Source organism: Nyctibius grandis, chromosome 4, assembly GCF_013368605.1.
Source record: "Nyctibius grandis isolate bNycGra1 chromosome 4, bNycGra1.pri, whole genome shotgun sequence".
NCBI classification, from domain to species: Eukaryota; Metazoa; Chordata; class Aves; order Nyctibiiformes; family Nyctibiidae; genus Nyctibius; species Nyctibius grandis.
Window position 1 is genome coordinate 88,379,044 of NC_090661.1, and position 22,319 is coordinate 88,401,362.

Genomic DNA, 22,319 nt, shown 5'->3' on the forward strand with positions numbered 1-22,319 from the left:
CTGTCTTTTTTTAATATGTCTTTTTTTCAATATACTCGCTCTAAAATGCACTATTGTTATGCAAAAAAAAGTCAGACAGCAATATTCTTCAGCAACAAAATGAAAGGGAAATAGGCCTATTGCTTTTAATACTTTCCTTCATTATAAAGGATGAAACGCCTTTCTGCATAACCGTAATTACTGGAAGGTGCTGTATTAAATATTAGCTTTTTATTCATTTGGCACTTTGGATGGGTAGATAATTACTCTGCAGAATGTGCTAAAACCACTGTAGACTATTCACAAAACATATACTCCAGCCTGAATTGGTAGCAAATGCTGGAAAAACAACATTTTCAACCAAAGCTATACTTGCAGTTTGTCCCTTCTAACTACAGCTGCTACTTAGCTTTGTCTGAAAAAAAAGTCTTCCCCAAAAGACTTCTAAAAAAATGGGCACAAAAACACAGCTACAGGTCAGATTTTCTCAAATAATCTGCTCACAGCTGAAGTTTGCAGGTATTTCAACTCTCAAATAGCCTTTTAATTTACTTAACAATGAAGTGAAAGCTTTGAAGGTTTAATATGTTCTTAGACGAATGTCAGGTGATCAGTTTACATCACAAAACACAAGCAAGGGTTCATAGATATAATCATCTAAAAAGAGATGCTACAACAACATAAGGAGAAATGAACCAAGTAAAATCTAAATGCAGCACGTATCACACTATGACTGAATGTTTATTCCCTACATTTTACTATGTTTTGGTTTCTTGTGACCTCTATTTATATAACTCAGTTTGAACTGAGGAACTCTACCTAGTACATCACTCTAATCTCACTGGTTTGTAGTTGCAGGCTTCTTGTCTGTAATGGCTCATGACAACTGTTTTATGTCCACGAATTTGTCTAAGCTTTATCCACATGCAACCTTTTTGCACCTATGTTTTACAGCAAGAATTTCCACAGCTTACTGCATAACAAAGAAGTATTTCCTCTTGTTCGAGTCCACCTGTGTTCATCTCATTGTTGCCACCTACCTCTTCATTTATGAGGGCTGGCAAATACTCACTCTATGGCTGCCGCCATGGCATACTTCACAGATTTCTAGCATAACTTCTCCCTCAGGGCCTTCTCTTCCAGGCTAAAGAACATTACTCTAAGTAATTGCTTCTTTTATGAATGCTTTTTCACCATCTGGTCCTGGAAATTTATTTTACTGCTAATTTCATCAACTTGGTCACTAGTCTATTCTGACACTCTTATTTGAGCCAAAGTTTTGATAATTCCCCATAAAGAAGAGCTGCAATGTAAGAACCTCCTGAAGGTCCTACAAGATGAAAACAGGTTAAAAAAAATAAACAGTTTTTCTGCTGTGGCTTTCTTTGAAAAACTCTTCTGTATCTTGTTCACTTGCAATCATTGCAGACTTTGGACAGCATTTCTGTGTTTTGATATGTTTGGGAAAAATTTGCTAGTTTTTCAGACTTACAAGCTTTTTGCATACTTTTTGACTTACTTCCTTAGGCTGCTGTATACAAACTTCTCTTCAGGTTTTTTTGAGATCTGTTTTGATAGGAGATACATATTTGTTTTTTTTTAAAAAAAAAATCATATAATAAGTTTACAGCAGTCTCCATGATACTTAGAAACACTTCATTTTAACAGCCACATGTTTTGACTTTCCATATGGCTATGTAAAATACAGGTGACTGCTGTCGATAGACTAAATTGCCAGTATCTATAGCAGTAATTAATTTGAAAAGCAATATTGTCAATCCAGAGCTACACCGAGAGAGGAGAAAAAAAAAAAAGAAAATACAAACTTTTCAACTGGACCTCAATATAGTTTCAAGAAGCCTTAACTATTGTTAACTACTAACCTTAACTATTGTAGTGAAGACTGAGATATATCTTGAGCCACTGGCAGCCACCTTTATAAACATGCATTTCACTTTAAGAAGTCACACGAAGATGAACATACACAGAAGCTTGACCAAATTTAAACCATGCTATGTGCATGAAATTCTCATGTGTTTGCAGGGTAAGGACACAAATTAAGAACAGGTTTCTTACATCCCATTTTCAGGCTCCCTTAATCACAAAGATGAGCACCCCAACACAGATGAATAGCACACCAATTGACTCCTTTCCCACAGGACCGCAGAAGTATAATTATGACAGGTAAGGAAGAACGTTGCAATAAAACTGCTAGAGATCTCAGAGATTAGATAGCAAAAGTCAGACACATTTATCTCTAAAGCTTCTTGAACACTATGATTTTTTTTAAAACTCCCTTTGCAACGGAGTTTCATGTGCCACAACTCTCCTTATAATTTATCAGCCATTAACCTCCTTACTTTTAAGTTACCTGCAACAGGTAAGTCATCACTTAATTAAACTAACACAATTTATTTCCTGTAGGCATAGAAAAAGGAAACCTGAGAAACAGTTATATGCATGCTCAGCAGACTAGCTGTCTTCTCTCAACTGTATAAGATTTTTTTCATTGTATGGCAAATATGATATTTGTAGTTATTGAAGTTGTTTTAAAAAAGTATATTGTTTTTATCTTAAACCTAAGAGAATGTGCCTACTGGTAAAGTCTGTCACTCTTTGAGCTGAGTAAAGCATTTGCACAGTCCTGTGTTGGGGGATGCTTATTCTGCATTTTGGAGCTAAAGAACTGAAGTGCAACACTTCCAGTTAGGAACACTACGGGCCAATGAACTCAAATAGCATCACCGTTTCTTTACCATGCCATGAATCAATGACATCATGACTCTGATATATGAAATATTTTTGCTGTACAGTAACCAGTTCACTCTTCTGTGAAGTAATAATCTATGTAGATTTTTTCTAATTTTTTTCTACAACAAACTGCAAATGTAAAAAGCTGGCCAAACACTTCTGAACTTATCCCACTGTGTCATATCTTAAGACCACATTCAAAACACCAATTTTCACAGAAGAGCTGTAGGTGACTGAAGTAGCAAATGAGTAGGTAGCTCTCATTGTATATATCAAGAATGTAAACAGAGCAGGGTAAACAGGAAGGATTTTTGTTTTTTGGTTTTTGTTTTTTTTTTTTTGTTTGTTTGTTTGTTTTTAATGTGGGGGGAGGGTTGGGGGCTGGTTTTGGTTCGGGTTTTTTTTCTGTTTGACTGTTTCATAGGGGAATGATTTCTGCAGAAGTAAACCTTGCTCCTTCTCTATTCATGCATAGAACTCATGTATAATGTGATAGGACTTGAACTGTATAGCCCACAAACAAAAAAAAAACTACAAGCAAAGTATAACATATATATTTAATTCATGTGCTTCTTCAAAAACGGATTAGATTAGCATCCCTGAGTAAAAATGCAACACCTGTCACCATTACAATTGGGAGAAAGGAGAAGGGTTTTTTTGTGTGTGTTTGTGGTTTTGGTTTGTTTTTTTTTTTCCTTCAACTTGGTGAAAGGACTCAAAAGTTCAAGAATCCTGGAGTATGTATATACTAACAGGTTTATACCTGTTTGGGGTGCAAACACAGCATAACTAGCCGGTCCAAAGAGGTGATTATCCCACTGTATTCAGTGCTGATGTGGCCTCACCTCGAGTACTATGTGCAGTTCTGGGCCCCACAATTTAAGAAGGTTGTGAAGGTGCTTGAATGTAACCAGAGGAGGGCAGCAAAGCTGGTGAAAAAGCTGGAAGGAATATCCTATGACGAGCGGCTAAGGACTTTGGGCTTGTCTAGTTTGGAGAAAAGGAGGCTGACAGGCAACCTCATTGCTCTCTACAGCTTCCTGAGGAGGGGAAGTGGAGAGGGAGGTGCTGAGCTCTTCTCCCTTATATCCAGTGTTAGGATGCTTGGGAATGGTTCAAAGCTGCACCAGGAGAGGTTTAGACTGGACATTAGAAAGCATTTCTTTACAGAAGGGGTGGTCAAACACTGGAACAGGCTTCCTAGAGAGGTGGTCGGTGCCCTAAGCCTGTCAGTGTTTAAGAGGCATTTGGACAATGCCCTTAACAACATGCTTTAACTTCTGGTCAGCGTTGAATTGGTCAGGCAGTTGGACTAGAAGATCACCGTAGGTCCCTTCCAACTGAAATATTCTATTCTAAAACCTCCTCCAGTGGTCATCTAAGAAAGTCTAAGTCACTTGCAATGCGTTTCCCAGGAGACAAGATCCTTAGCTTCAAAAGCATAGTCTCAGTTATTCTTTGAAGCTTTTTTGAAATGCTGTACCTAAGGAGAATGATGTGTAAGTGACAATCATTTTGTCATAATCCTGAAGGCTCTTTTGACTAAATCTCAAGCAACCTAATAAAATAACTCCTTGACCATCTAATTCACAGTGAAAACTGGAAATCTCAAAATTTCATCTGGAGATTAAGAAGTCGTCCATTCTGCCACCTACTTCTAAGTCAATCAGTTCCTGAACCTTTCAAAAAGAAGGTGATATTTATGAATGTTCTCATACACTGGTGAAATGGCTCTATTTTCAGTTCATGCAAATGGTAAAAATGAATTGTTTGTCATTGTTCCAGGGAGTATGAAGTTTCCAGATCCAGTCTAGCAATGATCATGGATCTTTTAGTGACTTGAACATCTATGTAAAACAGACATAAAATTAATGAATGAGAAATCTTTTGATATCAAGTAATGACAAGGAATAATTTTGTTGGAGGACCTCATGTTTCCTTTAAGGGTTCAAGCTTACATTTCAAAAGGATTTTCAAACATTGTAAAGAGTAAATGATGGAAACAAGCAGAGAGTGCAATAGAAAATTAAGTTCTGCCAGTAAGACCAATATGATGATGGGTCCACCAAAGAAATGAGTTTGAATGGGTATCACCAGAAACTGACAGATAATTCTACTAGGACTAAGGAAGACAACGTCATCCATAGCTGAGAAAGTATCAGTAGTAATCAGAAGAGTTTATGTGGAAGAGGCTGGAGATAAACAACTGCTCCAAAACATTTGTGCAACTTTAACGTTAAGGGGCCTGGAGTTTTATGACACTGCCCAAGCATAACAGGAGAAAACAATCTGTCCTCTTTTCCATAGATTTTTGCTCATGATGGGAACTATCTGCAAATTTATCCAACACAGCTCGTCTGGTTTCTAAAAGAGTAAACTTCCAACTACCACAAGAACCAACAGATTCAAGACAGAGCACCAAATTCTCTTTTCGCTCCCAATCTTTCCCTCATAAAAAGAAACAAAAGAAGATAATTTGAAAAATGCTTTTATACATCAAAGGACAATCTTCCTCAGTCTTAAGGAAAATATATATCTTAGCTTTAATAATGCCTTCTTATAGGAACTTAATAGCCAAGTACGGAAGAAACCTAAAATACTACATATTTTCATTGAGCAGGTTACCTGTACAGTCAGTCATTTGTCTTCTGAGGACATTTTTCTGCCTAAGAGACAGACTACTCCTGATAAAAATAGAAGTCAGTCTGTGAAAAGTTGTGTTTCAGATTTAGAGGCAAAACTGTAAAAATACTGACAATATGCTCAAAAAGCCAGCTAGAAAAGACCAATATGACAACTTTGCGAGCCCAGCTTCAAAACTAAGCAACAAGCTGCAGGTTTTTGAGGTAATGAAATTATAAACTTTAAGATATTCTATACTTCTTTATAAAAAAAAAAAAAAAGAAAAAAGACTGCTGTAAAAAAAAAAAATCCCATTGGCCTCATATTCTTCCTTTGGTTAGCTCTTTCTATAAAGCAACTAAAGAGTGATATTTGCTCAGTACTAAGTTCCTGAATGGAAACTCAATTTGGCCAATGATGTAAAAGCAAGAGCAGGAGGATTCCATTTCCTCTTCTATAGCACAGTAGAGGCACAGGTAACCAAATAAAAGTAATTTATTTTTGTCACTGAAGGAAAAGACAGAATTAAATAACATTCAGAAGACAGAATGGTTTAGACTACAGGAGGAGATAAGTTACCATTTGCTGATAACAAGCCTTGCTGCTGTTAGACAGAATTAGTCTCAAAAGGAGGCTACATGAAATTGATGGAAACAGAACTCAAGAAAAAAGGCACTAGGTGTTTCAAAAAGCTTATTTTCCCCCATCAGATAAAAACAAAACCAAAAACCCCTCTAGGAGAACATGTAAAAAGTTTTCTTTTTTCCTCCTGCACCGAGAGCTAAAGAAAGAATAGAACAGTAGAGATAATCTCACAGCGTTAAAAGCCACTGCTTTAAAAGACCAGGGAAGTGGCAAAGGCAAGACTTCCTTTATACCTTCTGCTGTTTTGATTTGGGAGAAAAATTAAAGCTTTCATATTTAGAGAAGGACCAACAGCTGAGACCTGAGCCCTAGCTCAGTAATGATCAGCTATTGAGAAATACTGCAGAACAAAACTGTCAGCTTAGTTTTCTTCAGCAGGACCAACATATATATGTATCTCCTGAACTTTTCTTTATCTATTCCCTAGAACAGAAGGTTTCATTTGGCATTTCGATCTGTGCATTTATATGCATATAAAATATTTGCATGTATATGGAATACATATCAAACTGCCTTGTCACATTTTGTAGGAATAAGCCATATGAATCTTAACTATTTAGTTTTAAAAAAAATGTAATACATTTTAGCACGTCTTTTCTATTTGCACTAGTTATACCACTTTGTTCAGAATTGTTTATTTTTAAGGTTGTTGAAACACTTGGCCTTTTTTTTTATAATATAAATCAACTATAATCCACTGAGAACCACAAGTCGACAGCTGTCACATTCTAGCAGAGAGACAGGCAGTGTTCAGCCTTTTCTGGTTCTGATTCTCTCCCAGGTGAGAGATCAGCATACCTCACTCCTGCCACAATAGCAAAAAGCAAGAACAAGTTCTAGATGAGAAAACAGAGAGAATTGTGAACTTTACTTTCTTCCCATTCTCTATCCCATATTTCTCCCTTCTCTTCAAGGTCGTATTCAACTCGGTATCACTTTTTCAGTTCTTTTATTTCTGAAAAGTTTTAATCCTGCTGCATAGTGAGGTTTCTGAACTACTGCATTTTATCACCTCTAAATAATAGAAGAAGCCATTAAACAGAAGCATTATCCAGTCTGCTTTAGATATATAAAAAAAATAGGCAGACAAGACTGAAAATTCACTGATTTCAGTTACAGAAGTTCACTAGAACAAGCAAAATTGAATAGCCCCATTATTAAAAGATTATAAATGCAAGTTCACACATGGCAGACATTGGTCCTTCATCTCACTGAAAGCTCATATCTTAGAAATGTAGGGTTCTACATCAATGAACCTCTGTGTCAGCCTCAATGGCAGTTTTGTGATGCAGACAAATAGCTATTTGAAACTGGTTTGAGACAGCCGATGTTTTTAACCTGAGGCAAACTTGTATTGTAGTGATAGAAATAAGGCTATTAATGAACTCACCAATATTTAACTATTCCTGTTGGGCCTCCCATTGGTCAAATTTCACAAGTTTAGCACTGTCCTGCCTAGGGCAAGAAAATGAAATAGGAACCATTTTAATCAGGAAAAGGTTAAAGCTCTTCCTATTTAGAGGAGAGAACCAGGACTCAGTATTACTTTATACTGAAGATGAATTGTTTGATAAGCCCAGTATATAGTCAAGTAGGCAAATTTTAAAAGAAGCCTCAAATCTGTATTTTTGCATCTTAGTCTCTTAATGTTTTTCTAGAACAGAAAAATTCACATTCTATACTGTTCACTACAGTAGCATACTAGTAAAACATTACAAAATTAGAGGCTAGTCTTTATACTCAAGATGTTTCTAATGAACTTCTAGCTCAAGATTCAATGAGAACAAAAAAGTGGTCTGAGGGGAGACCTTATCGCTCTCTACAACTACCTGAAAGGAGGTTGCAGCAAGGTGGGTTAATCTCTTCTCCCAAGTAACAAATGACAGGACAAGACGAAACAGCCTCAAAGTTGCACCAGGGGAGGTTTAGACTGGATATCAGGAAAAATTTCTTCACCAAAAGGGTTGTCAAGCATTGGAACAGGCTGCCCAGGGAAGTGGTTGTGTCACCACCCCGGAGGTATTTAAAAGACGTGTAGGTGTGGTGCTTAAGGACATGGTTTGGTGGTGGACTTGGCAGTGCAGGGTTAACAGTTGGACTTGATCTTAAAGGTCCTTTCCAACCAAAATGATTCTATGATTTGGAAAGCTCAGCCACGCTTCACTGTTGGCACCAAAAGCCCCTTTCACAGCTACTTCCTTCTTAACATCTTTCTCTCTAAAAAGTCTATTCTACACCTGACACCGAAGCTGACAGCTCCCTGAAGGGCTAGTTTTTACCTTCCTACTCTCAGCAATAACTGAAGTTGGTGTTAGTATTCCCACTTGACAAATGGAGAGCAGGTCAGGAAACAAGGCACAAGTCTAAAAGAAACCACATGAAATCAATTACTTCTCAGTCCTGTGCACTGTCATTTAGAAGAAGCTTTAGATCTCTTGCTACTTGAAATTCCAACTAAAACCTGAAATTTTTAATAGTGTTGTTTCAGACACCAGGACAGTAATACATCTCACATTGTTTCCTGTGTCTATTACCCTTCTATGCTTGTGAGTGCCAGCTAAGTTTAGTAATTAATGAGACTCAAGTCACAATTCCATTAGAGGTCTGGATCAGTAATTCACCAAGCAGGAAACAAAACATCTCTTGTTGAAATAACTGTAGCTTTATTTGAGGGTTTTTTAAAAGAAAGAGTTTAAAGAGGAAGAAGTCATCCAGTAGCTATACAAACCTCATTGTGTGCTTCCATTTTAAAAGCCACAAAATTGGTCACACTCAAATCAAGTGAAACCTCTGGCTGACTGTCTGCATTTAGCCTGCACCCAGGGCTAAAAAATAACAGTTTTTCTCTCACCCAATGTCTCTTCCCTGACCAAGGAAGGGAATTGGGAAAAGGAGGGAGACTTAGGGGTTAAAGTTAAACAGATTTAATAAAATAAATAAATATCAATGATAACACAAAACACACAAAAATATACTTTAGCTAGAGTGCTAGCAAGTTGCTCCATGAATAGCAATCATTGGGAACAAGAGAGAGGGAGGAGAGCAAAAAGAATCCCACTCCTCCCCAGCAAGCTTTGCCTTTTGTAGTGAACTTAATGTTAATGATATAGAATACACCTGTGGGCCAGCCAGGGTCAGCTGCCCTTGATCACAAACTGAAACAAAATCTAACAGAAACTTGCTTCTATAAATTTTATCTCATGAAAGCAGGACACTGACATAAGTATTTTAAATCAGCTGTGCTTTGACACTGGAGTAACAGCTATCAAATATAATCCTGAACATAATTAGTAGTTCCAATACTAAATTTTTTTCTTGATATTGAAATTGGACAGTTTGAATACAAACACTACTTTCCACTGTTCTCAATAAAGCATACTAAGCAGCTGCAAAAAACACTTCAACAAAGAACAACTGAGTAAGGTCATTACCAAGCAAGGAGCAAGCAGTAACTCAAAAGATTTGATGCCTTTGTAAAAAGGGCAGCTTATCGGTATAGTACAAAGAATCTTATAATACTGAGAAAGCACAAGGGCCCAGGGTTTCCTCAGAGAGATGTATATAAACCAGTGCTATTCTGCTATTGCTTAGTAGAAGGCTACAACTAGGGGTGGGGGGATAGACAAAAGTACCAATACTTTTGAAAGACAACAACTTGCAGTATTAGCACCAAGAAGGAAACAGATAGCTTGGAAAGATTACAATATTATAAAGCCTTTAAAAAGTACATAAGGATTAACCCACTGTAGGTCTTAGAAACTGCAAGAGCAAGCCAAGGTCAGCATGGAATCCCTGGCTGAATCTGATCCGGTACTAAAGTACTTAAAATTCAACAAAACTCTACAAGCGATAAGAGGTAAAGCTTTGAAAGTTCCACGAATACTCAGAATCCCATCGCTGTCTGACAAAATGCACACAAATCCCAGAGTAAAACAATACGCCTCTGCCTCAAAGAAGGGGAAAGCTCTAGCTTTTCAGTCTTGTGCATCGCCCTAGGATGGTCAATGAGAAACAGCTGAGGCAACAGGACACTGCTGTAGCACTGTTCTCCCTGCTTTTCAAGGCTCCCCAACCTGCTAAATAAAGAGATAGGACCAACAGACAGAAGTAGTGCACCCAGCCCTTACCCCACTTCACAATAGACAAGGCAGAGCATGTTGACTTCCTTCCACACAAATAGGTACCTTCATGTATCTTCATCAACCTTTGCAAAAAAAGTTGAAAGGGTCAATGTTCAGAGCCACTCCTGACTCAAACAGCTTTCCCTGACTGTACAATTGTTGTTTGTGCTGTGCTTGGTATTGGGATTCACTGGGGCTTAACAGGCCTGTAAATACTGCTGAAAGAGTCCAATAATAAAACTGTACACAGATGAGTTTTACCCAAGATGGATACAAAGGCATTTTATATCAGACAGAACTAAAATTTCAGGTCACTTGGTATTCCCACAGTCTTCCCTAATCCCCGTTGCACTTACCTCTTTCAGTGTATCTATTTGTTATATGCATAAGAGTTCAGCAGCTCCTAGAGGAGAAAGGGTTGGGGGGAAATGCAAGTTTGCCAGAGGAGCAAATAATTCCACGTATCTTGTAAGTGTTTCTGTGTCAAGTCTTGGAGGCTTGTTAAGGGGCAAGGGATGGAGAACATATTTATGTAAAATCTTAAGTCCAGCTTCAGAAGTACAACAGAAACAAAATACAGTCACCTTCAGGTGACTTTGGGTCTTGCTCTCCTTAACCACATCTGAATATAAAGACTACTACAGTTGCCAAGTTTACATGCAATACTGGTCACGTCCTAACCACCCCCCGCCCACACTGGCCCCCTGTCCCCAAACAAAGACTCCCAAAAAACCAGCCAGGGAGGGGGGCCAGAAGAGCAAGCACAAAATCACTAGAGCTCTGCTGGCCTATATAACTATATTAACAAAGCACAGCAACAGGGATAACTGTTGCACCTCTAACCTTCAAAGACTGTACTGCTTCATATTCTGTAATACTACCCTTCCTGCCTTATCATTCTCATGTTACTTGTAGTACTACACACTTCCAAGGTTCACTTATCCTTTCCTCTCACTCCCCCGAGGAAATATAGAGAACTATAAACATGACTATGAAGGCTATAACTACAAAAAGTAAAAGGTATTTGTATTGAACTATAAAGAAACAGAATTTTTTTATACCTTGAATAGAACATGTTGCTAATTAAAGTATTTGAATTATCTAAGAATACACGCCAGAAAAAAATACTGTATTAAAAAAAGCATATTAAGCAAGCAAGCACTCCTGCAGCATGCAATTAGATGGTTGACTTGGGAGGCTAATGAATTAGTATAAACAATTTAAATCTAATTTAATTTAACAATGTAGAGCATTTGTGCATTGCAAAGCAACAGATAGTAATTTGTTTCTTCATTAAATCAAAGATAAAATTGCTGATTACCCTTCCATGAATTATTGAAGAGGATAGCAAACAAATTTTATATTTAGTCATAAAAGTTCATGGCTAGTTCCCAAACAAGCAAATGTAACCAGCAAAGGATACCAGTAAACAATACAGACCATCTGTGGTTTAGGGCAACACATTATTCAGCCAAAACAGATTCTCACATTTTAACAGGTAGTGAACAAATGTTTATACAGAAAATTAATATAGCATTTTAAGTTTACTTTTTTTTCCCCCCACAAAACACATTAAACAGCATAATTGACTATTCAGTCTTTATACATTGAGAATGCTGAGCACTTGGTACTGCCAGAAGTACCAAATTAACCTGCCCTCTATTTTACAGATAAATTTATGAACTTGCCTCAAAAGTGTTACCGGTGATATCAAATTCTGGTGGAACAAAGGCACCCTCTGGATCATCTTTGAAAGCAAAAGGAAGTGGGTCAGATTAGAAATTAGTAGTCTTGCTTGTTTAAAAGGAAAAAAATATGTGATGATACAAATTTAATTATACACACATATCTGATATAAAAGAAACTATGTATATACCAGTATTTTGGTTCACTCCTATCTGATACACAAAAGAACTTGCTATCCATGTTTCTAGTACTGTAAGTAAAATAAAGTGCTATTTTCAAACTTTCTGAAAGAAGATACCATACTTTTCTTCCTAAGAAATAAAACAGACAAAACACCCCCAAAGAAATACATTTACCATGCCTAACCACTTCTTGCCTTCAGACATTTATGTTTGGACCAAGTTATCACCTAAGCAGGTGTGGCTCAGCTATGGCTTGCAGGTTTGATTCAATTAATGGGACATTTCCATTCACTATTTTCCACTGCAGACCTAGGGGATAACGGTTCAAGCAGCAAAATCAACATGAACAGCTAATTGCCTCTTCATCTACAGGCCAGCTTAGAACATTGACCTTTCTGCTTAGTTTAATCATGATAAAAGAATTGAAGCACATTCCCCACCTGTGTGCTGCTTAGCAGAGAACTGAGCTACTGCAGCAGCCACTTCTGTGCAAAGAGGTCAAAGGAAGAAGGGACATCTTAAAAAACATCTTAAGAGAGACCAATGTTGCTGCTGCATCCAGGCATGCATGTAGTATCACACTGTACTGATGTCGCATGAAACCAGTAAAGAACACCAGGGGTTTAAAAAACGTGCCCAGCTAAAAATCTACTCTTCATGCACATATTCAACTCACTTAGTCTATCTTTCTGCGAAGTCAATGGATGACTGAGATCATTTACAAGCAAAGTCTACAAGTTTCTCTTCTCAACAGGGAGAAAAAAAAAGTATGCTCACAGGCGTAGCATACTCATCACGGCTTTAGCGCCAATACAACTTTTGCGCCTGTATTTTAGAAGTGTAATGCAAAGCTCTTTTATTGTGAAGATACTAAACTCAGTTACATGGTAGAGATGACTTTTTTTTTTTTTTTTTTTTTTACATATTCATATATTTCAGCTACCTGGCATGGCTGACCATCCAGATGCCACTAACTCATTTACAGTTCCTTGCGATGTTCCCGATTCTACTTTCCCACTGAAAAAGAGGGGTATGCAGCTAATTCTTCATTCCCCTCACACCACATTTTTCCTGATATTTTGAGGGGGGGGCAGAAGGGGAAGGGAACTAATGGACATAAGATGTTTTGTCCCCCCCTCTCCCCCACCCCCAGCCTACCGCTCCTTCTTTTAATCTCCCCACTATCTTTTCCATTTCTTTCGATAGAACACTTTAAAGGCTGTAGAAGCATATAATTTTTATCACTAGTAGAGCTCACTGTATTTTTTTAATACAATGTTTACAATGGAAATTTGTCTGATTTGAAGAGACAAGAATATATCAGAGCCCTTGGCAGAACATCCTATTGAACGTTTGTCACTTTAGCATCATCAAACCTGCGGGAAGCAGAACTCCCTGCTAAAGCAGAGGCGACAGGCTGTTCATTTTTTCTCACTGGCAAGCAAATCCAGAGGTTATAATTTTCTTCTGGAAGAATAAATCCATATGCAACAACTATATCCCCAGGTGCCTATCTAACAATCTGTATTTTAACCAAATAGTAACAAGATCTGAGGAAAAGGGGAGGAGAAAGAGTCAAAGACACAGTGGAGCATGTGCAGGGGAAACAGAATACATACATAACTTTTTGCATTCCTAGGAAAAACGCAACTTCCTTTAAACAGAACTAATGAAAATTCTTTTCCTCAGAGACTAACATGACTTCAGGGAACAAAAATCTTTGTACATTTGCTTTGCACAGGAATTTGTTATCCCACATTTTAAGCACTTTAATATGGCAAATTCCTGGATCAATTTTTTGCCAGCTATTCAATTAGACTAAAACATTTAAGACGAAATTGATTTTTCTTCTTTCCCAGCTGCAAGCAAAGATCTTAGTTGAGGGTCATTTTTTGTCCCGTAGATTTCTCCTCTTCAACAGGTCTTTCATATACCTTTACAAAGATGGCTTTTTTCTTTTTTTTTAATTTCAAGTTATGACAAGCTCCTTAAAATGATGGGAATTGGTTCCACATTACCTTATCAACATCAAACTAAAAGTTGACACACATATATTTGAGGAATTTAAGCACAAAACAAATACTACAATTACAAAGATATATTTTCATCTTTATTAATTACATTTTATAATACATGCTTATTTGAAATACTCTTTAATCCTAAAGAAGGCAACAAATATTCATATTTTGCAACATTACCTTACCCCATTTTTTCCTAAATACTGTGATCTAGATTTTGACTAAAAGTAACACTTATTGTGACACAGATATAAAAATAAATTAGGCTAAAGAAAACATAACAAAAACATGAATAATGTGCACATGGACTAGAATGGTTCTTCTAGTTACAAGTTGACATAATTTTAAAAGGACTATAGAATAAGAGCTGGGTTTTTTCGTTTTGTTTTGTAATATCCCTAACAGGCTCAAGACAGACTCTTGAGATGAGTCATGTGAAAAGGGAACAACAACAATAACATGCCTTTTTTCTGTGCTGATATCAGAAGTAATTTTTTAAGTTAAGCATCCCTCCCATTCATCTGCTATGATACCTGAAGATCTTACATGCTCTTATATACCGATTTTTAGCATATTAAAATTCATTTCCTGGTCAGTCACCACACTTTCCGAGTCTAAAAATCATGACTTTTAAAAAAAAAAAAAAATACTTTATTCAAGAGTGAGCTTTCCTTTCTAACAGTGACTATGCACTAAAATTGCCCCATTCTTTACGACCACAATCATCAAGGTACATTTAATGTCAGATTCCTCTAGAAATAGAACATATCCATGAAGAACTGGAAGAGACCAAGAACGTGCTTTACGTAGGTAGGGACTTGTGAACACAGATACACAACCTACAGTGTTTAAAATTGAGACAAACTACATTCCTCTGGATTACATTCCCCTGGATAAGTCTTAAAATAACTAAGAAGAATCTCAGAAGCAAACTCATAAAAGCCTTTGTTCACCAATGACAAAACTGAGCATGTAGTTTCATAAGGACCTATACTCACTCATTCCTAAAAAAGTTTTGCTTTCTCTTTATTTTAATTACAAGTCTTAAGAATAGAATATAATGCTTTACTACAGTCTCTCACTATGAGTTTCCACAGTTCTAAAACAAATGGCCTGGAAACACAAATACTTACCACTGAGCTGTTCCATGAAGCACACATTGCCATTGGTGTTAAAAGCCAAAGTGTCAGGAGTGATGCAGAGCGTCTGGAAGATTGCAGAGTGGGCAATGCTCTTCAGAGAATGGCAGCACTCTAGGCAAATTGCCCAAATATCTTGCTCAGTAAGACAGCTCTCCCGCAGTGACAAAATATCAGCAAGGGACACATTCTCCTGCCAAGATATGAATTCATAAATTACCCTGGATTTCACAACACTACTTTGGGTATCATAGATTACATTTGACACAATTGGCTGCAAGTAATGTTTCCAGCAAGTTCTCAGACTTTCTAGGACACTGATTAACACCCCAAGAAACACCAAGTGCATGACTTTGCTCTTCACATGGAGAGTCTCTTAAGAAGCACAGTTAACCTGAACAAAGGTATCACAGTATGTTAACACCAAAAAAAAGACTTACTATGGGAGCTATGTAAGTTACATAAACACTGCATCAAAGTTAGGAAAACAGACCATTTGGAGGTAAAAGCAGAGAGACTAAGTTAAAACATTTTGTTTAACCCACGTCTCCCTTAAGCTCTCCCAGGTGCCTTTGGATAAACTACTTAAAAATTCTCTTCACGGCAGTTTTCCCTGCCATCTGTGATCTGGGAAAAAGTACTCTCTAAATCGGCCTGTCTCAAGAATGATGCTGTTGTGAAGTTTAGTGGTGTAGACCATTTAATAAACACTCAAAAGCCAAACAAGCCCCTGGAAAAGTGTTTTTATACTTTGACTTAAAACCAAACACTTCAGTTGTCCTAGGCCTCCTCATTACACCCAGAGCTCTTAGTGATCAAAATAGTTTATGGACTTCATGTCTAAGTTACTGTCCTAAACTGTAAGTCAACTTCCTTTGACCCCATCATCCCACTAAGGCTATGAAGAGTCCAGTTCCAAAAAATTGTGGCTCTAATGTGGCTTTTCTGGTCAAGATGTTCAGAAACAGTGCTTTGTTCAAAGCAGCTAGCCTTTTTATGTGCATTTTTTAGAATACAAAAGCTAACGTACTACCCATAGCTACAGAAGTAAAAAGTTTTCATTAACTTAAAAAGGCATGACAAAAAACATACAAACAAAACATCAATTCCATCTGTAAGGAAAAAAAAAAGCTAATAGAAAAATGGAAGTTTCTACAGAAATTACTTTGCAAAGCTATACTACTACTAATTACACATAATGTTTTCTCATTTATATGTAGTAATTAAGATTAAAGACTAGACTTCTGAATGATATTAAATATACCCTGAATTAAAGATGCAGCTGCATATTACTTATATATAGGGGGAAAAAAAAAAAGTATCTCATTGCCAGCAAAGCAGAATGTGAGATATTGAGATATCTTAAAGCTCAGAAAACTGTAGTGGTTTAACTTTCAATCCCTTGGAAAATACAATTATAACTTTCTTTATGTACCTCAGTACTAGAGAACAACAATGATATTTGGATTACCATTTGCAGAAGGGTTAACTGTTTGTTAACATGTTTTTCAGATAATTAAGCATTGCACTTATAATATCCTTCAAACAAGGACCAATCTTTAGTCTAAAAATTTACTTTGCTTTTTGGCCTAAAGTATAATACTTAATAAATATGAGAAAAAACAGGCAGGAAATAAAATGTACTCACCATTATTTGGGAAACCTAGCTTCTATTTTCAATATTCTAGTTTTCATCAGCCTAGAGATGGACTGATTTACTAATGGCAGCATTACTACAGTACCTTCTAGCACTAATCACGGACCCCAGTCTCACCGAGTTCAGTCCTACATAATAACGAATAGCAAAAGCTCTTACAGTTCAGGTACATGAGACAAAAGATCTCATTTTCTCTGTGCTGTGCTCAGTACCGTATGAGTAATGCTGCCATCAGATTTTGAGGGTGCATTAGGAAGGTTTGCAGATTTTTATGGGGAACTTCTTCCAAGCATGAAGGGCAGCACAGAGGTTCCTGTATCTGAAAACATATGACAAGGAGCTGGAACAGAAACCATTAGGTTTTGAAGCCGACCAAACTGATAGGCAGGATGAGAATAGGCTTGGAAAGGAAAGACTAACTGCTTATTCTATGTCCAATCAAAAAAAGTTGTTTTTTTTTTAAAAAAAAGAAAAAGCAAAAAGAAGTTCTATGACCAAAGCAATGAACCAGTAATTATTTTTAACTCTCCTAGGATCATCCAGCTAGGTGACATGATGGCTTCTGCCAAAACTGCAAAAAAAGAATGTTTTGCTAACCAAAATGCAAAGTTATGAGTTTCATCTGTGCATATGGAGAAGAAAGGCTCAATTTAGAGATTATGTGAAATAAATAAAAACTGCAACCTTTAAGATAGCCTCAATATCAAATTCCAGTCACAATTAGGACTGGATAGAATTTCTTTTGCGTCAAGCTTTGAGGTTGAGCTCTACAGCGGATATTAATTGTCAATAGTCATATCTACAGTTTAAGCCTACAAAACCATCTTTGTCTTGTGGTTATTTGGGGACTAAACAAAAGATGATGATGATCTCATGTCAGACAAACTTATCTTCCTTCCAGGGGAAGCAAAAGTTAGGTAATACAGGAAAAAAAAAAAAAAAACAAAGGAAAAAGGAAAAAAAGAAAAAAAGGCCTACAAACATTCAGTGGATTCCATCAGCAATGGATGGCTAGGTGAAGATTAAAAAAAAAAAAAGCAAAACAGCACCATCACAATCATACAGCAATCCTTCCTCTTTCCAGTGCTCTACGACGTGAAGTGATTTATGTCACAGAAACCATGTATTTCTCAAATGACCACACTATCTCGACCTTAGTTATTAATTTGCTATTGCAGCAAAGCACGGCCTTTGTAGAGAATGAAGCATTCAAAACACCGACACACACATTTGATTAGTTTTCATCCCCAAAGCAATATGAAAACAAAGTTTTCACTGTGGAGAAAAAAAAAAAAATCCTTTTAAGACTGTTAACACAGGAGTTTCTGGCAAGCTGAAGCTTTTGGTGAGCCAGAACTTCAGTACTTTGGACCACTAAAAATTGGTTCACTCAAACGACAGGAAAACGCGAGTGTCTTATGTAACAGAGATGCTGATGACACCATTTCTCTCTTGTCTCATTATCAGTAAAAGACACTTGCAAAAGCAATTACTATTTAATAACTATTAAAAGTGAACTGGTCAGACAACCACGCTTTGATTATTCAGTTTAGTTCTCAACTTTCCCTAACATTTTTTTCAGAAAGTATAAAACAGTTCAGTAGCATATGTAATGAAGCAGAGGAAGAGAGAACAGAAAAATTAATTTGCCACACAACTTCTTAAAAAATTTGAAATTAAATATTAAGGAGTGTGAGACAAAGTGCTAGTAAAGAAAGGCATTTGAAATACACCCTCCCCCTCAGTATTTCCTACTCTTCAGCTCAGGCAGCTTCTGGCTTCACATATTACCTTTTGTAAACCACATACAGAAGACACCAATCTCTTTCCTTATGCTGTGTATAGTGGTAAGAAGCACAGGCTCCACTACATGACTAAGCAGCTGAGAATTAGGAACAATAGCATTCACAGCTCCCTGGCACCTAAGTCTGTTTGCCAAGATAATTCACACAAACTTCAAAACAATCTATTCCAGAATCATGGAAAATTTGGCAAACACCATTCACTCAATTCATCGCATTTGAAGAAAAACACTGGGTTGCCTGGGTAAGCTCACTGAGTACTCTTCAAAGTAGCCCTTTTTTTATTAACTTCTCTGATCACCAGGTGATAGATCATGTTCATTCTCTCAACAAGAATATAGAAAATATTCATGTGCCTGGAATAACTAAATAGAAGAGAGTGGTAGGAATCCACAATTAAAGTATATATTGAGCAGGTGAGAAAAATGGGCTCAGATCTTCCTCACACAGAAGAGTTGACCCTCAGCCTCCTCCCATCCTGAAGAAATACTCTAAATATTTAAGCTAACGTGTAAAAAGGAGGTCACTACCACCTTCCTTCTATATTTTGCATGGGCCAGTCTGCGAGGGCCTACTACACTGAATGCTACAGATGATGGGAGGAAGAGCCAAACTGCTGAGCCATTAGATGGTTTATGGAACCTGGAAGGGACTTTTCATTTTCAAACACACTTTTAAATCCTGACTTAACTTGGGTTCTTGACATAGCAAATATGAAAGCTTGGAAGATATAGCCTGGGGAACAAGTGGCTCATATATGCGTCACCAAACTTTTACTTAAAAAAAGAAAAAAAATCAAAATATTTTGCCCAAACATTCACAAGTGGGCAAGGAGCACGCTTCATGTGGAAAGATAAAAAGAAAGACAAGCAATAGCAATAAAAAGCAAGCACAAAACCAAGTACAAATGCAGACAAACATGATGACAGGACTGGGTTTAGCTACAGGTTATTTGGCGTAACAAATGAACAGACTTAACAGTTTGGATATTTTTTTTTTTTTATTTCCCAGTGACAAGGCCTTTTCAAACAGGGCTGCAAGAAACACCTGTACAAAAATCTTGTTGGTGGCTACTAGAAACACTTTCACCCATGTAAGAAATTTCCCTTTATCAGGTGCAACAAGGACACGTACTTCCCGACTGCAGCATTAACCCACGCCCAGGACAGGAGTTATGAGACACCCCACACTCGAGGACCATGACTTTGCTGTTGTGTGGAGAAGGTGCACGGGGATGGACTAAGCCCAACTTGGCAGCTGGCATCACCGGGCAGGAGAAAGCGAGGAACCCGCGGTGAACACACGGAAAGTGAACGGCGATGTCGACGCGGCCTGGCTGGTCCCGGCGGGGCGGGTGAGCCCCCGGGCTCCGGTGTCCCCGGGGACCGGCGCAGCCGCCGGGCTGCCCTCCCAGCGCGGGCAGAAAGAGGCGCCGCGGAGGGGGGGCACGCGGGCCGCCCCTGAGGCCGCCTCACCACAGGTGAGGGCAAGGGCGGCGGCGCCGTCCCTGCACCTGCCTCACTCACCTCATCCTCCAGCAGCGTCGGCAGAGGCTCGAAGTCGTAGCAGTTCACCACCTCCTCCTCCTGCTCCTCATAAAACACGTCCTCTGCGGCGCCAACAGCCTCCATTCCGCCCGGCGAGGGAGCAGAGGTTTCACCCCCGCAGCCTCCCTACGCGTCCGGAGCACGGCCCCCAGCCCCCGCCGCGGCTCATCCCCACCCCCGCCTGCGGACTGCCCCCGGCGGTAACCCCAGCGCCAGGCCCGCACGCCCGCCCCGCTTTAACCTCTTCCCCTCCCGGCAGGGCCCGGCCGCGGGGCGCCCCCTGCCTCTCCCGGCGGCCCGCCGCCGCCCGGTTAAGCCCTCGGCTGGGGCAGCGCTGCCATGGCAACGCGGCCCGCCGCCGCCTCGCCCGCGCGGCGCGGCCTCACTGCGGCGGCTCCCGCCCTCCTGCGGCGGCGCCCGCCCCCGCCGCCCGCCTCGCCCCCCGCCCCGCCGCGGCCGGGGGCGTCCCCGAGAGCCACCGGGGGCCGGCCGCAAATCCCGGCGTGTCCCCCGCGCCCCCTTCTCCCCTCGCCCGCTGAACTCCCGGCAAGAAGGTGGTGGCGGGGCGGTGGGCCCTAGAGTGCCAGCTGCGGCTGCCGGGGCCCCGCGGGAGCCAGGGCCCGTCCCCGGCTCTGCTGCGGTTCTCGGGTGAACAGGGGCGGCGGGAGGGAGGGCTAGTGCCGGGCGAGAGGCCGGGGCGGCGGCGTTGCCAGGCGCCCGAGGCGCTGACAGTCCGTGTGGCCGGAGAGCTGCTCCCGCCGGCGAGCGATTTCCTCCCGTGGGGGGCACCTCGGGCGAGCTTAAACCCCCACGCTGCCTGCCCGTGCGCCCCGGCCTCCTTTAATCGCCATTGACTCTCCAAATCACTGGATGTACTGGATAAACCCCAGTGTTTAAAATTAGGCGGGTGACCAAGTATTTGCACTATCATGGCCGTGACTCCTGATGCAGTTCAAACCATAACAAGCACAAACTAAAACAATCCGAGATGATCAATTTACTTTTCGTTAGCCCTAGCCCATTTTTGCTATCCACAGGGCTTGGGGTGCCTAAAATAACTTCACTGACTCCCTTTGAAATTGAAGGTTCAAGATCAAGGATTCCTTCAAAATTACCACCTGCATAGGTGCATGTTTTTGTTTAAAGTAAACCCCATGGGAAACCACAAATTGTGTTGTGTAAACAGGCTGTAGCTGTTCCCCTTTCTGCCTGGGAAGGGAATCGGCATTCGGTTAACAGACAGGTAACTGCACGTGCTGCATGAATCCCTGGGCAGGGGTCTCCTGTGTTAGCTTTAAATATCTTGCATCGAAATTTTACATCTCCGTTGTAACCTCTCCACCATGGAAAGAATAGACTGTTTTCTCCTGTAATTAAATGTCACAACTACAGGTACTTGGGAAATAATAGTGCAATTTTCATTATTCTGCTTTCCTGTATTCCTATAATTCTATGTCAAAATGGAGAATGTTAATGAATTAATCTGTGCACAGTACATCAAGCAAAATGAGAGTTTTATATTCTATTTTGTATGTAGTACTCTCTGGAAAAGATTAATACTCTATTACAATATACATTAACAAACACTGTGAAGCAAACAAAGATACTTTGATTAACTGCCCCATAAAAGTCACCGTTCAGCGGTCGTAATATTACTCCCAATTAAACATTAATTGGATACATTCCACTGTTATGTCATGCTACTGAGAAAAAACCCAAACCCAGGCAGATTGGAATATTTTGTATATATATGCTGTCTTCTTATGAACATTTTTGAACTAATTTGATGTGAATAAAATGTGTTTCATGATTACAAATATTTATAATCTATACATACTTATAATGTGTTAACTCAGGCTTTTAATTGTGAACAAATACTAAAGCATGGGAAACAGAGAGTGCTTTGCACTTCTGAATATAAAGCCCAACGTGGCTCAAATAACAGCACTATTTTACTTGTAAAATGTTTCTTAAAATGTATTTCACCACCATATTTGGTAAAATGTTTTCCTACGACAGCATGATCTACCCAAGAAGAACTCTAAGTTCTGAACTCTCATAGCTGCATAGTAAAGGAAAAGAGAAAAATTTCTCTGGTGTGTAACTTGGGTCTAAGATCTACACTCACCCATAAATACATCTTAGATAAGCACTCCATTGCAATCACCAC

At 39.1% G+C, this 22,319-nt stretch overlaps 1 protein-coding gene across 1 annotated transcript in view; it reads right to left on the reverse strand.

Annotated features, from left to right (window-relative positions):
- KNDC1 (kinase non-catalytic C-lobe domain containing 1) overlaps positions 1 to 20,233 on the reverse strand; it is a 67,528-nt gene extending 47,295 nt beyond the window's left edge. The window contains exons 1-3 of the mRNA XM_068399366.1: positions 20,129 to 20,233; positions 15,138 to 15,336; positions 11,807 to 11,865 (exon numbers count right to left, since the gene is read on the reverse strand). Of these exons, the coding sequence (XP_068255467.1) occupies positions 11,807 to 11,865; positions 15,138 to 15,336; positions 20,129 to 20,233 (363 nt within the window). The remainder of the gene's footprint in view (positions 1 to 11,806; positions 11,866 to 15,137; positions 15,337 to 20,128) is intronic.
- Between the last annotated feature and the right edge of the window lie 2,086 nt (positions 20,234 to 22,319).